This window comes from Dysidea avara, chromosome 11, assembly GCF_963678975.1.
Source record: "Dysidea avara chromosome 11, odDysAvar1.4, whole genome shotgun sequence".
Taxonomy (NCBI): Eukaryota; Metazoa; Porifera; class Demospongiae; order Dictyoceratida; family Dysideidae; genus Dysidea; species Dysidea avara.
Window position 1 is genome coordinate 9,343,697 of NC_089282.1, and position 17,511 is coordinate 9,361,207.

The following is a 17,511-nucleotide window of genomic DNA, read 5'->3' on the forward strand; positions in this document are numbered from 1 at the left end:
TGCATATTTCTGTAATTAGAGGTTGACTACATACATACGTATTTACAGTACTTTATTTTAAGGTTTTCTGAGACATTCTTTTACCTAGACTAGTGTTGCACCAATATACATATTTTCACATTTACCAATACCAATTATTTGCCCATTCCTGTAACTGATGTGACAATATTATAACTGATATTCTTCAGAACAGGGAGGAGTAGAAGATCAGTTAAAGTTTAAAGTTTGTGTGTATATTACAGCTGATAATGTGATTGATTGTGTGGGCAACCAAGTCTTCAAGGTTTGCTACAGCTTTGCCACTAACCTCTTTCATGGAAAAGGAAACCAAGTAGTTATAAAACAGCTAAGCCAGCTTCTCAAGAAGTGTTTTTAGTGGGATTCCATACCCTTTGCAAAGGGCAATCAAATAATTGCGTGGGAAGCCGACAAATATACACAGCCTGCTTTAGCCTTGCAACCATACTTTTTGCAGACAAACAAGCCTAAACAGTTATAAAATGGTTATAACAATAAATGTTTTACTACTGATGGCTGTGTTCACCACTTTATTTTCTGTAATGTGTTTATCATTACCATCTTTACTAATTGATTGTGGGTTTCAGTTAATCGGCTAATTATTTCAGTCTACATTGTAACCGATACTGATTTTTGCAAAATTAACCAATATCGGCTATTATCAATTATCCAATCAATTATCGGTGCAACACTAACCTAGACACTGCAATGTTGATACTAATACAATAGAAATTTCATTTCAGTTATGCATAGCTACTGTAAACCTATGTATCTATTAGCTTATAATGCTATTCATAATATGTGTAGGTACATTTGATATTACAGTGCTTACCCTAAAATATATAAACTGGCTCTACAGTGTAAATTAACTCTACTGTATTTTTCTCCACAGGTTAACACTCCAGTCTACAAAAACCACACTGCACTACACCTTGCTACATTAACTGACAGTATTTCTATTGTGAGAATCTTATTGGACAAAGGAGCAAAAGTAGAAATCAAGGTATCATAATACTTATGTCTGTGTGTGAAGTTAAGTTTAATCCTCTCACCGCCACAACCACCATATGGCGGTTTCGATTATTTATGCCCATAGCATCACATTCTAAACGCTCTGTAACTTCAGTTGAGTGTTTTAGTAGCCCCTGCGTTTATCCTGTAGTGGGCACGCCCTTAAGTGAATGAGAACAGGGATAACTGGTCTCTCGCACACTATTGCACAGTTAGATGATACAATCGCATACTTTCGGAACGTCAATAACAAGCATTGTAGACGATTCTTCGATGTGATAATGGCACTACTAATAAAGAGAAACAGTAAGGAGAGGGATTATATAGGTTGGAGTGGCGTATTGCTACTTTTGTATGCCTTGAAACAGTGACCTCGTGCTTGTATGCACATGCGCACTTGCTTAAATATTGGGAAACCTGACTTAGAGATAATCACTTCAACTGTAAGCAGGTTAGTGATGTTTATTGTATTATTATAAACAGTGCTAGCCAGTAAAGTAGTGAAATTTCACGTTTGGTTTCACTTAGATTGATTTCGTACTTTAAAGTTATATAATGGATTTGTGGTTTCTCTTGTGTAAACAACAACTTCATAATCGAATTCCTTGTTCTATAGTGAGTGATTTATATATAGTTTTATAGGATTATATGGTATGGTGTGTAAGTTGTAGCAGTTTAGAAGCAGTAGATTGGAGCCTCTAGAAATTTGGCGGTGAGTGGGTTAATGTTTTGGGTAGCTTGTAATGTACAAACGGGTCACCCTGTAGAGCGTTCAGCTACATTTGTAGTGAAGTATCTTGAGGGTGACTTAAAATATACTGTATAGCCGGAAATTGTTGAGGGATGAAAGTTTTGTAATTTTCATGCATTATTGATAGCTTTGTGAAAATATAATGGTGAAATGTTGTAGGTTTTACATATAGCTGTTTCCTTACCACAGCAGTTTTCTATACTTCTGTGAATAAAAAATGCAAAAACCATATTTTACACAGTTTTGCAAATGTTTTATCCCTTGAAAATTTCTGGCATATGATAGTTGAACTCATAACAGGGTGACTTGAAACATAGCTGAACTCTCCACAAGGTGACTTGTTTGTAGCTGCACTCTCTACAGCGTGACATGTTAAGGTGACTTGTTGGTACCTGCAGAGCTCAATATAATTTTTTTTGATCTGTCAGAATATTAGATCAAAATGAGTTTTGACAGGACATTGGTTAAACTTGACAAGCCACAAAACTAACATTACAAAGAGCACTATACAGTGTGTGAAGCACACTCTGAAATGCATAGCATAAGCCTTCTACACCTAAGGGGGTCTGGGGTATAGGAAAGTTTAGGTGTCAAAATAATGTAATAGTTAGCATATTTTTACTGTATAGCTAATTATCTTATGTACGCATGCAAAGTTACTGCAGAAACTGCACCACAGAGTAAAGTACTATACACTAACAGTATTTTTACACATTAAATTTCAAGCAACACTTTTTTTTTGGTGTACACATAATGCATCTTGCTTTGAGAAACACTTTATGAATAAATGTATAAATATATATATGTAGTTATTAGTAATGTGCAGGTTGATCATAATCATCATCATCATTTACTTCAGATGAAGAGTCATCACTTGAGTATATAGCCACTGGTCCCACTCATCAAAGGTGAATGTGTCATTGTCTTCCTCATCAGATTCAATATCAACGTTTGAGGATGATCCAGCAATCTGCTGTCTTGGCTTATAATGCTTCCTGGCACTATGTTGAGACCTCATGATCAGTGTGCTTTCATTCAGCCACATTTCGACTGCACTGTCAGCAGAAAACTTCTTCAACATGGGCCCTTCAATATATATTTCCAAAAGGTCATTCATTGTCGACATTTGGAGACTATTTCTTCTGGCACCCTTTAGGTACTTCAAACTCGAAAAATCTGTTCAACTCATGAAATGGAGAATGGTAAGCTAAAAATTAGTTTGCATAATAGCAAAACATTTGCCCACCCTGCTGAATCTGGACAAACAGATGATACCAAACCTTACGATAGTCGGTAGTTCCTATTCCTAGATAAGACCTAGCATACACTACAGCATCTTCTATTTCATCTTGCATGGATGGAATGTTGACACCTGTTGCCGTCAATGGATCTCTGAAAACAACTCAATAGCATCTTTAACCTCTTACATTGAACCATCTTCTGTAGAATCATCAAAATCTACACCAGGCCTTTTCACCCAGCTCTGTATGTCTAAAAAAGCACCGTACCCCTCATTACACTGGTGTCTGACCATTCCAGTCTTTCTTGCATAGTTTTGTACAGCTTGTCAAGGTCACTTATGGCTTGTTTCTTACAATACTCTAACGTAGCAGCATTATAGTTCTTTATAGTTGCTCCTTGATAGCTGGCAGAACTTCCCTCTGTGACAACCCTAGTTTGACAGTGGACCACTCCAACGAATCTTTCCTTCTTAGTGACTTCAATGGGTTGACTGTTTTAAGAAGCTGTTTGAAGCCATATACTATATCACAATCTAATTTCTGCAAGCATAAACTAAGAATTGCAGGCCTTTTCAGAACCTTAATAAACATTGCACATCCAACTGAAAAGTTTGCATGTGAACACTTCAACAAGTATCCCTTTAAACAAGCCTGATATAAGGGAGGTGTCTTCACATAGTGCAACCAGGTGAGAAAGGTAAGGACCTAATTGATCAACGACCCTTTGTAAAGTTTTTTGTTTATGATTTAGCCACCATGAGCCTTGTGCACGTACAGGTAGACAACCGTGCCCTTTAAATTCAAATACCTCTTGAAAGTCTTCAATAATACATTTCAATTCACATACCTTTTAAAGGGATTTTTCATACAAATAGTATAGCCTTAATAACAAATCATCAATACTTTTAAATAATGGGCTCACCAAACCATTCTTTGATGCAAGCTCCAAACAATGTGCAAAACACCAGCTCCAGTAAATCCACGGTATGCTGCGACATACGTAAATTGGCTCTGATACTCGAGTGCTGTGCTATGTTAACCGATGCTCCATTTGTTCCCCCTCCTACTAAGATGGGCATGCTTGCTAAGATGCTCAATCCCCAAAATGGAAAGTACCTCTCCTAGACATTTTAACAAGTTATCAGCATCAGCCTTGCTTACAGTACCAACTGACAAAAATCTAGCACACGACTTGATCTCTTTAAGGTGATCATCATTATCACAATACAGTAGTACTACAGCTTCATCTTCAACTTTTGCAACATTGGTAGTTCCATCCATAAGAAAGCTAAAATAACTGACCTCTCTCTTTAAGAAGTCAATAAAAGGATTGCTCTGATTCAGCAATAAAATAGGTGAAGTTTTTGCAGGAAACATCATTGTTAATTATAAGCTAGCAGTGCCCAGGTCAACTCCATGCCCGCTTTCCAGTTCGTACAAGGTTGTATACTTGGTAAATGGAATTCCTTCTTTGGCCATAGTAAAACTCTCATCGAATTTGCGTTTAATATGCTCACGCGACAAGGAATCTAACTTTATCTGATGGGGGCATGGTCTGTATTCGGAAATGGGCAAAAATGATTGGTGAATAAGCTATAGCACTAGTTCTCACCTTAGCTCAACGTTTTTCAACTCTGAGGATAGCGATAATGAGATGTTCTCTGTCTCAGTGGTTTTCATGGTGAAATCCAAGTCATGCATACTAATCACGTGATTATTAATCGATCTCCACAATTGATTTTGGCCTTACATAATTTAGCCTGGACGGCTCCTTTGATCTGTGGTGTGAAAGTGTTACATGTATGAAAATTGAACTGTAAACATGCTTTATGACATTTCTACTGCCACCCAAATTTAAAGTAAATCGACTGAAGCACATCTGAATTATAACGATATTTTAAAGCGAAGGAATTAAGACAAACTTTAAAAGCATGTGTCTCAGTATAGCTAAGTAGATTCAGTTCAAATTTGGAATAAAGTGCCCCACCCTAAGGGAGTATCCACAACACAATTGAATAATTTCTATTTAGCAACTATCAAACTATGGATGCATGAAAATGATTTTGGTTGATTCCTGTAAAATACAGACTTGTCTGTTGCACACCTGCACTGGCTGTACTTGGCCACACAACACATTATCATGTGTATTGACATTATAAAATATGTATCTTTCCAATGAAAAAAGTAAGTAATGTGAGTGGCCTAAGTTTGTATAGTATAAACGCAATCCAACTGTCAATTTGAATTTCACTGGAGCCATCTCAGTTTGTAGACTAAACAGGTACAAGTGGTATGAACAAGGTAATGAACACTAATGGTAGAGTTACATGTGTAGTTACAAATGTACAGTATTATATATTAGCTAATTTTCCATATTATGTAGAATGCACAGGGATTTGCTTCACTGCATTTTGCTACAATGAGGTATGTATATTATATTTTTGAACTAATAAATCATTTTCAAAGTATACATATATACAGTGTATGTGTTTGTAAATATTTGGCGTTAATACCTTATTGCTAATTGCTACATACTGTACATATATAACACTAGTATTGATAAAAGCAAAAGTTCCCCTGAAAATGTACAATTGTAGAAATCATGCATGGTGGTATAAAAGTAAACTGCATCATCCAGTACCTATAATATTATATAGGGGATCATGGTGGTTTGCACATTCTCACAAAAAAACAGTGACTAGAACCAGTTTCACAATATGTTCACAGTACCTTGCATGGCAGTATATATTGGTGAGGTATATAACCGAGCCCCAAAAATTCCTTCAGTGCAACCAAAAATACTTTCATAAAGTTGCTAGGATCATTTTTTTATTTAGTAAAATTTTCTACTAGCTGAATGACTTACTCACTAATAATGCCTTCAGACAAGCATAACTCGATAACAACTAAGACTTTGGGCTTGATTTTTTCATTACTAGATGTAGCTTCAGCCAACAACATACCACAGTATGTACAATGCACCATCATGAATTTATCTTTGTCTTCTTTTGTATCCCATTTCTTTTGCTGAAAGTGCGTGGTATTGATTCATGGTAACACGTCATGGCTTTCCTGTGGCTATGATGACTAGCTATCATGTTTATCATCTGTATTTTCTGTAGTGACTGGATTAATTGCAGAGACACTTCTTATACTGTTCTTGTTTGAACTAAAGTATATAATTATAATATCCACTTCATTTCTCAGTAATTGATGGTTGGGGGTGCAAAATTAATTTTTTTGACATGTTTTTCCTTTGATGCGGTCTGCATGGGTTTACCCATCATAATTATATATAATAAACAAACAAGCACAAAGAAAAGTTAGGAATTTCAAGTTTGATTAAGGATCATAGAAATTAAAAGGTAGGGAAACAAGGGAGGTTGTCTATATCTGCAGATGCACTAGTGGACATTTAATCCCTAACTCAGTCATGGCTATAGACTGAGGTAAGGATTAAATGTTCACTAGTAAATCTGCAGGTCTATATCCCTTGTTTAACTTTTTTTTTTACTTCTATGGTAATGGTTCTTTGTGCATATGTGACTAAAATATGCACGTCTTTACTAAGCCGCTATTATTATGTGTTACTGTTGTACTTTTTGCAGTAAATTTTTGGAAATCACAAATGTATTGCTATCCAGTGATGGTGGAAATATCAACATGAAAACAATGGGAGGCTTTACACCCCTTATGATAGCTGCCACTAACAATGAAGACGATGTTGTAAAATTTCTGTGTGAATATTCTGGAACCCCCTCCCTTGATCTGGATGTTAAGGTAATGGGGTTAGTATACATACGCAGTATCCATGAAACTTAGTTTGCTTAAATATTTGTATGTATTTGTGATTACATTCCTTCCTACTATATATGCAATTAGAGCTGAAATGATCGTGGATTGTTAGTATTCTCTATTAACAATCAAATACTAGCTGAATACTTGTAGCCATACGTATGTGACATGTTTTATACTGGACCACAGATAGTTTACAACTGTTCAAGTGACTATAACACATGAACCATACCCATGTAAATGTTTCTGACAACCAAAGTCGACAAATCAAGATCTATGGCCTTCAAGGTGTTATTTCTTGATAACAAATGGATCGTTTCAGCTTGTTAAAATGTCTCGCATGATTTTAATGAGTACTTAAGTACAGTACAACCTTGACAATTATCCAACTATTTGCAGCATTATTGTAGCCTTTCAATTAATTCCTAAGAAACCATAAAAGGCTATTTCTAGAGTGCATTCTCTGTGTGTTGTAAGGAAGTTTTGTGAGAAAAGTATTTTTTTGGATTATTCAAGACATGGTACAGTGGAAGCTCAGTTATCCAGACCCCACTTGTCCAGATTCTCGGTTAACTGGACTACAGAAATGACTGCTCTATTAGAGTAGTAGCTGTTCTATAGCGGTAGTTAATAATACTGAAATTTTTTTAAATGTTCTTTTATGCTATTTTAAGGTTATTTATTCAGAGATGTGGACTTTTCAGACTTATGGACCAGTCCCAAGGGATTTGGATAACTAAGGTTCCACTGTATTGTGTTCGGTGGAAGATTTAGGGGTTTCAAGGTTTCCACGAAACCCCCTTTGAAAAATAACTATGCAACAGTTGAGTATTTTGATTAATTATTGTAGTGTGCACCTATAATAAGTGATGTGCATGCTCAGCACTCCATAAATAGACTCCGTAAATATTTATTTTACAGATAATTTCACACTAAAAGTGTTGCCAAGTGCAGTCTAAATTTCAAATATGTGACTGGATCTGCAAAAACCCGACAAAAATCGCGCATTTTTCAAATTCCTGTTTATTAAATATTTATAATCTACTTAGCCAAGTGTACCCTCTGGCAAAGTTTCAGCCTCATATACCAATAACTTTAGGAGTTACAGCCCTACAAAGTAGCAACAACAGAAAAATTAATTTGTACAGCAAGTATAGGGAAAATAAATTACAGGCGCCTTCAAAAACAATTGTAACGTACCAATGAATTGAGGTACGGAGCCAGAATTTTCACCATCATGTTTGCCATGAACAGGGGAATCAATGACTGGGTAAGTTTATCCTTTACTGACCCTTCTTCACTGCATACAAAGTTGAAATTCGTGAAGAAAAATCAATCGCTTTGATGTGACGTAAACAAATGCTCATAACTTCCGTATCCTTGGGTCTACTGCAACGAAACAAAGATTTTCCAACTCCCCTTGAGAAGGCGAATACGATGATATCCAGGGTTTTTTTGTTAGTCCCTTCCTTCACTAAAGAAAGAGGCGTTCAAAAAAATTACAGTTTTTTCAATAATATGTAAGTATTTCACCCAATGTATTCAATGCTTTACACTGTATAAATTTAGGTTTGCACGATTGTGTGGGGTTTTCACAGATCCAGTCACATATTTCCGTAGGGGTATGCCCCCAGACCCTCCTAGCACATGCATGCCACTCACCTATGTCAGTGTACATGTCCACCTTCTGAACTGGAAACTAGGGCTGAGCGATACTACCGTTTTAGCGATATATCGCGATATTTTGAAAGTATCGATATCGCGATATTTTGTTATTAACTATCGTGATACCATGCTTGTACATTACAGTCATTAAAAATCCATTTGTTATGCAGTACTTGGCTAAGAATCCTAAAGTCCACCCATCTGGTTTCCCCTGCAGAGAGGTGTGAACACCATAACAACCTCAAAGCATGTATTATAATAACTGTTACTGTAAACAAGGATGATAGTGGCTAGTTTGCTATCACATATAAGGACTTCCTGCAGGAATGCTGAGCAATACACTATGTGGCACCAGCTATGATTGACTTATTTGTAAGTATCGTGAACTATTCAGTATCGTGAATAGTGGCTTTAGTATCGATCGTGATACTAAAATGGCAGTATCGCTCAGCCCTACTGGAAACCCCCTTTCTAGATCCGCCACTGGTGTTGTGCAGCTAAGAGAGGCAGCACACTATAATCATTGGTACCGAGTTTTTATTACAATGGCAGACATCAATGCTATTTGGCAAACATATAGCTTTGTAGCCCCATTTCCAAATTAAAGCATTTCTTTCAGTGGAACTGTTCATAAGGTAAAGCAGACTACACAGCGAATTTCAGCAAAATCTCCCAAAATATATGCAACCCAAGATGTATTAATTTTTATCAGTACTTTTGATTTTTTGTTTTTCTTTTTTCGTGGGCCCACATAATTTAAAAAACACAATCACATGTAATTAACTAGACCACCTTGACATTTGAAACAAGTAAAAGATGAAATCACATGCAAAGTTTTATGTAATTCAAATAGACTTTCATAACTACTAGTGGCAGTTTCCCTCTACTTTTGATTTGACACGGTTGTATGTTGCATTTGTAGAACTCCGAAGGTGGTACAGCACTACATCATGCAATTGTTCATGATGGCAAAGAGTCAACTAGGATACTAATAGATTATGGAGCAGATCCCACCATTCCAAACCATCTCGGACATAATGGTTTCCATGTTGCAGCTATTAATGGGAAAACAAGGTAACTACTATGTATATTTTTATCTTTGTGGAGTGCTAAAATTAAATGCATAGTACTAAATTAAGTAGTAAGCTGATCATGATGTAGACACATATATTAGCTTTGCACAGGTTTAATATGGAAATAAACACTATCTGTACATATATGAACATGTTCTTGGTGATTACTTGTTTCCTTTCACTATTTCAAGTGTTATGGAACCACTGATTGAGGCCTACCCGCAATTTGTAAGCTGTGGTGATTTAAAAGATATCACTTCTCTTCACTGGGCTGCATACCATGGAAATTACGAAATAGCACTATTAATACTGGACAAGGTATTGTGTGTATAAATTTGAATGTACTCATGTATTATATATTATGCTACTCAAAGTTTAATTCCTATATTGTACAGTACTACGTACTGTACTGTAGGAATCCTCCAGTGATGTCCTCAAAACGCTACCATCAAACATCAGCATTGAATTATGTTGCCATCAAACATTAGCATTGAATTAGGCAATTGTGTTACTTGATGAGAAACACCTTTACGGAAGACCCTTAACATCAAATCTAGCATTTTATCTTTAGAAAACCCTTACAGAAGCTCCAGTATTGAGTTTTTTTTACCAAACCCACATGCCTGCCAGTCCATCTAACCACAGTCAAAAGTCTAGAAGCTAAGCAATGCACCTTGTAATTACCAGTTTACCCCACAATATCAAACTTATGAATGGTGTGTGCTTTTTGGAGTTCTAACCAGTGTCAGCCACAATCAGTTCACTAGAGAAAACAGAGTATGACAGCTATGTCCTTAATTGGGGCAAGCAAGAGCAAGCCCCACACTGGCGGTAGTCGATTCGACCATGGATCGTGGACCATCACGCAACCTAAAGTTTACACAAAGCGGAAATCCATCAACTGCCACATGCGCAAAAGTGCACAAGTGCACATCACACGTTCTCATGCACATGTTTGTTCTCGAGGTTTTAGCTTATGCACATAGCATGTTCTTGTGCAATGGCTAGCAATGTGCCAAGAAGTGTTGAAACTGCGAGTGAAAGAGAAGAGACTCTCAGAAAAAGAAGGGAGCATTACAGACTTAGAAGAGAACGGAAACCAATGAAGAATGGCAATCTAAATGCTCAAAGTAACCTTTTTTAATCGTTTTAACATTGATTTGATCAGAACTATTCATTTCATTTAACTGTCATTGTATGTTCAGTTGATTGCATTAAATAACTATTTACTTCAAGATCAGGCTCACCCCACAATGCTTTTAGCATCTGTCTAGTCAGTTGGTTATACTGCAGAATATAATAGGAATGTTGGCCATACCACTTATTGATTGATCATGTGGAATACCTTTACCAAAGACTTACTCGAGATCAGTAGCAAGTTCAAGATAATCCAACACACTAATATAGCAACCATGCATGTATTATAATCTGATAAAACAGTCACATGTGCATATAACTAGAAATTATTATTTTAAAAATGAAGTAGGGATCCAAGCTAGTCGAAGCATTAAAAAGTAGTGAAACAAGATAGTGGCATTCACTAATGCACTAGAACACGCTTGTTACAACATAGTTATGTGGAAAATCCCTATGTTGAAATTTAACAAATTATATTAACATGGTTGCATTACTATCATCCATATATCCTGTTTCACTACTTTTGAATTCCTACTTCATTATTAAATGAATGATTCTACACAAATAATGATAAAATAATGAAGCTAACAAGTATAAAATAACTAACCATTGATTTTAGCTCTATGTTACCCTCAGCTTAACTTAATAACAATATTGCACTTGTAAGTACATGTATAATGCTTAGAGTTTTTTATGTTTACATCTACAAATTTTGCAAGTGAACCCTAAGGTTTACAAAAAGAGCTGGTACTGATGCATTGCAGTAAAAATTACAATTATATGCACCATTTCAACAGACCAACATTGATATAAATATACGAGACTCCAGTGGTGGAACTGCTTTGTTCACTGCTGCTATGCAAGGGCACACAAACTTGATTCACTTACTGATTGGATATGGAGCTGACCCCAATGCCTGCAGAACAGACAAGGACACACCACTCCATGCTTTACTACACTTTTCTGGTAGAATGGATCCTATTAAAGAAGTTTCAACTGAATTATTAAAGGTGACGTATACTGTAATCATGTACTATTTGTTGCTTTTAACATTCACAGTAATTTATCAATTCAGTTAGCAAAAACTGGATTATATACACACCTATTTGTGCACCATTTTTGAGATGAGTGCAGTAATTTTCTCTCTAAAATTGTTTACTTTTTCGGACTTTGCCTAAGCTTGTTTTTAATATCCTTCATCCAGTTGTAACTCTTGTTGACAATACTCCTGGCACACCGAGCAATGTAAACAACCCTGTCAGAAAATTTCATATAACCTATAGGTTGTAAATTATCATTATATGATTATAAATGTCAAAACTTATATAATTGTATATGATAAAAATCATTTTTAATAAGTTGATGTTGTACTACTTCTAAAAACCAGGTGCCATGCAGCTAGCTAACTCATTTGGAATTAACAAACTATGTAACTATAATGTATCAATTAATGTAATTTTTTAATTTTTTATAAATTCATGAAATTTTTGTAATTTTTCAATTATGTTGCTATTCATTGTTAAGGAAGTGTTTGTTACACAAACCACTTTTAACAACATGTTACACACAGAAGTATCTTCTAAACTGTTTTATAGTTTGACTATCTTGTTTTTTCTCGCAAATTCTCTGAACAAAACCTCAAAGCTGCTCTTCATTTTTGTTCGCATACATAGGAGACACGCCCACTTTCAACACTCAAAGATTAGGCTATTCCTGGTAGTCTACAAGGCCTGCACCATTGTTTTTCAGTTGACGCCTGTAAAACTTGAAGGGAAGGTAATTCACTATGTCTAAGGAGAGTTGTATTTCAGACTGCCAAAAAGAAACCACAAAGTTTACTCATGCAGAAGTTTAATACAGACTTCAGTTTGCTTTTACTTCTTACGAGCAAGCTGCTTTACCATTAATGATTTTGGTCACATGGGTGCGTACGGACAAACATAGATAGGTAGGTACACACACACACACACACACACACACACACACACACACACACACACACACACACACACACACACACACACACACACACACACACTTTTATGAAAACAATTTCAGTAAACCAAATGCATTCCCACAGCTGGCCTTCAGCTGGCTGTGGGCATGCGCCTTGTTTTTAAAACCCTGTCAGCATTCGTGCATTTATTTTTCATGTTACACATGTAAAGTGTACATATGTCTATTCTACTTTTGTACAGATTAAAGATATCCTTCCTGAAACTGTGAACTTGAAAATGACTGTAGCTTGTTTTTTGGTGAAAGAGAAAGCTGATTTGTATCAGAAAGGAGACGACGATAAAACTCCTATTAGCTTAATTACTAATCAAGAAGTGTCTGAAATTGTTAAGTCTTTCTGCAATGAGTATGTTATGTATGTTAATGCATGATAATACAGGATGTACAATGTACTGCACTTGTTTTCATCTCCTGTCCTTATTATTATTTATATAATCACTATTTGAACTAATGAATTGTTTGTTCTTAATCACATATATGTATACTCACTGTGTAGGAGCTCAGATTTTAAAGGAAGTTTTAAACGTTCAACAATACCAAATGTAAGTTACTGTTATACATAAAATTGTACACAGAGTAGTGTCATGTGTATAAAATGATTACCTAAAATCCTGAAAATGATTATTAGTTGTGGTTGATTGCTTTTGTATTGAGTTTCTGAAACTGTTGCATCCATCCAGCCTTCACCAAAAAGATCCAAGCCATTTTGGATTGATAAACATGCTGCTACTTCACTGCTAAAGTGTGGACATATACTTTGTGAAGGTGGGATATAGTCTAAGCAGAAATTCATGCACATCTGTAAGCTGTATATTGACAGGAACAAACAACACTAGAGAAGTTGAAACATGCAATTTTTTTATTATGGTTGCCTACCAGGGTTGAAAATGGATCAATGACCCAGCTGATTCACTGGCCCAAATGGTACATTGTAATCCAAATGGAACCCAAGTTTATTTACAACAGAGGCATGTGATTTTTACATGCATTGGATAGATAGTAAGCAGCTTATGTAGTTTGGGCATGATGTTTTCCACAAGTCCTCTATATAGCATAGATTATACAGCTTGCTATACTATAGGATGGATCATTTGCAAGAGGAAATAGTAAACAAGGAGCAACCAAAAAGTATTTAAAACACAATTGATAAGTGGATGTGACTAATGTTAGTCTAAAAGTAGCTACAACAAAATTAGTGGGAATGGCTCCATGTATGCTTAGAGACATTCCAATAAGTGGGCACACATATAGGGAACTTTAATCTTGCGCTTTGGGCACTTTGCAATATTTGCGACATATTTTATCACGTGGAGTTTTGTTTATCGCAAGGTTTTTAGTGCCTGTTGGAACGTTCAACAACAAACCAGGTGCTTGTTTGTACATAACAACTTGCTCGTTCCCCTACACAACACGTGTTTCTTCACCAAACATCGCTGAACGCGGCTGCCCTACCCATTTTGTGGCAAACTTCAGGCGCCTGCGTGGATACAAGCATAGATACAAAGAAACATAGCAAAGAGAACAAATTTCACTGTTTTCCATCTCCTACGCGAACATTTATTACGAGTAATAAATTCGCACGAGGAATTTAATGTCGCGAAGTTGTCACCTCGCGAGATTAAGTGTTGCATGATTTTATTTTCGCAAGTAAATTTGTCCTCGAGAAAAACCCACTATACGGTATATATTATACATAATACAAATAACCACACATACATATTCCTGATAAGTGGGCATGGCTGGGTGATCCAAATGACCTGATCCAGTGTAAATCCTGATAGCTACTTATTCTATTTTGCACAATTGTATGTAATATTCCTATGCCTTCTATACTCCTTTGTGGAGTCTCTGCACATTAACAAGTATAATTATAGTTTTCATGAATTTCCTATGGGGGTTACATAATTGCAACTGTCAATGGTTGTTTGTCATTGTGGCATCATTTATCTCTCTCTCTCTCTTTTTGTGCATATGCATAATATTTATGCAGTGTCAATATTTTTACAGAACATGCAAACACTTTAAAGAATTGTCCTCGCTGTACTAAGCCCACTAAGCTGGTTAAACCTAATGAAGGTACGTATGTGCTGTTACTCAATATTGTGCTTCAAAGGGTTCTATCATGATCAAACCCACATATCATGTTTTTAAAGTAATGTATATTATTGTTGCTCTTCAATCCTGGATAGGAATTAGTAAACTTATCACACACACCAAACAATTAATTGTGTTGCAATTTCATTGTTGAAAGAAATGTTGTATAAACAAAACAAGTTAGAACTGATGTGTTTTATTGTGTTAAACGTATCATGGTAAATCAGGTTAGCACTAAACCAATTAAGTAAAATCTTACAACATTATATTGATAATTTACGATCATGTACATAACATTATGAGCAAAAACACAGAAATTATAGACCATAGTAAAGGATTAACAGAACGAGTTCTATTAGACTAGGCTTACTATTGTTAATACAACAAAAATTTATTTTCTAAAGATACAAGCTTATCAAACCTCTGATCAAATCACCTATTGCCATCAGGCATCATTGCATGATCACTGCCATATAGAACAGCCATATATGTAGTCCCCTTTGCCAGCCACATAGTCTCACATCCCACTTATTTAAGCACCATGCACAGACCATCTAAATTTTGCAGAGGCATCAGTTAAGCATTTCTTCACAATATAAATGTTTGATACACTTAAATTTTCTGAAGTTTGTCCTTGATGGGCCTGTGAGCCAATATTGAAGGGCCATTTTCACACTTTCCATATTGTTGTTAGGTAAAAATAGTTGGAGTAAGTGCTGAGTTGTTTATTGCCCCTATAATCATTAGAAAAATTAGTTTGTAACTTTGGAGTTGTACATGTATATGTATGAAAGCATCCTATTTTTAAAAATGTTGGAGTGCAAAGCTTCAGGACTACAGGCTATCACAAAAGCCTTTTAGGGGACAAATAATAGTAACCTAGCTGACGCAATTGGAATAAATAGGTAGAACGTTTCCAAAGTATACTTTATTCAAGCATATATACATATGATATATGCTAGAAGAATTGTGTGCCAGTATAGTATACATCTTTCTGTACAGTTAGAGCACTACATGTACATATTGTATAATAATAGTAATAATTATTTTTAGGTAGATTGGTTTTATGTATGTAATCAATGAACATTTTAGAAGCAAAGCCCATTGAGGTCAGCACAAATAAAGTGTGTCATTCTTGTATCAAGGCTGAAATTGAGCCCATGGCTATGGGACCATTTGGTGATATGATGAACCCATTTGGTGATATGATGAGGCCACCTGAAGGATTGGGTGAAGAATTTGAAGACAGAAATTTTCAAGATAAGCTAAGAGAAATGGCTGCTAGTGCTGCTGCTGAAGCAGTTGAGAATAACTGTCGACAACAATGACCGCATAACTCTTATAACAATGCTGCTGTGCATTTTAGTTTAACTGCAATGACATGGTAATGGCCATGCATTCTTGATTTTTATAATAATTTTCATTTTAAAATTTTGTTTGCCTTATAGCATTGCTGAATGATTAAAATTTTAACCCAAAATATAATATTTACAATACAAACTTGATGCTCATGCATTCCAGTGCCAAAAATAATGGTTGGCCATTGGCCATGCTCTAACCAATTTCAGCAACTAGTTGACAAAAATCCATTTTTGTTGAACAGATTTACATTTTCTATGGGGAAGCCAATATCTTTAAAAACAAGCCAACAATAAGTGTCTCTTTGCTGTAGTGTTCATTGATGTGTTAAAAGCAAAATGCTGGTAAATGTGGGCCTCATTGTGAGTACAAACAAGTGCATGTTATATTGAGCTAGGTGTCCTATCAATACGATATCTGTGGGTCCCATTCTACTTAATCCAGATGCTTGATATCTTCTAGCATTTCATCACTAATAGCACACCTCCACACACCACACCACCTACATAAACAGTCAATTAGTGGTCATGTCCACAACAATGTTTATAATTAACTACTGTAGTAGCTGAGCGATGACATCATTATGTCTTTCTTTATAAAATAGTAATTACTGTAAACAATTTTATTATTGTTGTATAGTCGATTCAGAGTAGTGTTAGCTATTATGAGGTACACTATTACAGCAGTACTAACTGTACTAGGAAATTCCCTAGTGATGGCTGAAGATGATACCTGCAGCCCAAGATATAGAAGTGACAACCTCAATTGTTCCATAAAGTGATGGTTGAAAGGAAAACGAATTATGGTAGGCATTTACCTTAATATACCCTAGAGAATATTACTGTTTACTATGAACCACATTCAACAACTCAATGTGATTCATCATAATACAATACAAGGTGTCTTAATGCAGATCAGTATATTCTATGAAATTCTTTGGTCATTCATCACTGTACTAAGCACTTTAGAATTCAATTAGCAGTATTAAGGGGGCAAACATGCACTCTGGGTGTATCAAGTATAGTACAGGCTACATGTTACACACCTATATTCAAAGTTAATGCTAATTTTCGTGCTATATAATAAGCTCGAGTTTGCTTACTACAGATACATCCTGCTGTTAAGTAGTCAGTTTTTTATCTCCCAACAGTAACTACTGTGTTTACTTCCATACAGTTGGCATGGAATACAATAATTGGTTTAATTAGCTTATCTACTTCCTGTTATTTGGTTATCACTTATTTAGTGGTTTTATTCCTGAAATTGAGTCAGCTAATGCACATGCACAAGGATAGAGTGTTTTTTGAATGCAAACCAACAGTTATGGGAGGGTGTGATTTTCTTCCTACTA

General features: G+C 35.6%; 2 protein-coding genes across 2 annotated transcripts in view; one reads left to right on the forward strand and one right to left on the reverse strand.

The window, feature by feature from the left end:
- Positions 1 to 16,248, forward strand: part of LOC136238648 (E3 ubiquitin-protein ligase MIB2-like) — a 35,909-nt gene extending 19,661 nt beyond the window's left edge. Inside the window, exons 10-20 of the mRNA XM_066029219.1 lie at positions 911 to 1,021; positions 5,405 to 5,445; positions 6,630 to 6,801; positions 9,404 to 9,555; positions 9,746 to 9,872; positions 11,489 to 11,701; positions 12,890 to 13,053; positions 13,204 to 13,249; positions 13,388 to 13,472; positions 14,715 to 14,783; positions 15,894 to 16,248. Of these exons, the coding sequence (XP_065885291.1) occupies positions 911 to 1,021; positions 5,405 to 5,445; positions 6,630 to 6,801; positions 9,404 to 9,555; positions 9,746 to 9,872; positions 11,489 to 11,701; positions 12,890 to 13,053; positions 13,204 to 13,249; positions 13,388 to 13,472; positions 14,715 to 14,783; positions 15,894 to 16,129 (1,416 nt within the window). The 3' untranslated portion in view covers positions 16,130 to 16,248. The remainder of the gene's footprint in view (positions 1 to 910; positions 1,022 to 5,404; positions 5,446 to 6,629; positions 6,802 to 9,403; positions 9,556 to 9,745; positions 9,873 to 11,488; positions 11,702 to 12,889; positions 13,054 to 13,203; positions 13,250 to 13,387; positions 13,473 to 14,714; positions 14,784 to 15,893) is intronic.
- LOC136238647 (uncharacterized) overlaps positions 1 to 17,511 on the reverse strand; it is a 123,485-nt gene that overhangs the window by 88,474 nt on the left and 17,500 nt on the right. The gene's annotated exons all lie outside the window — the stretch shown is intronic.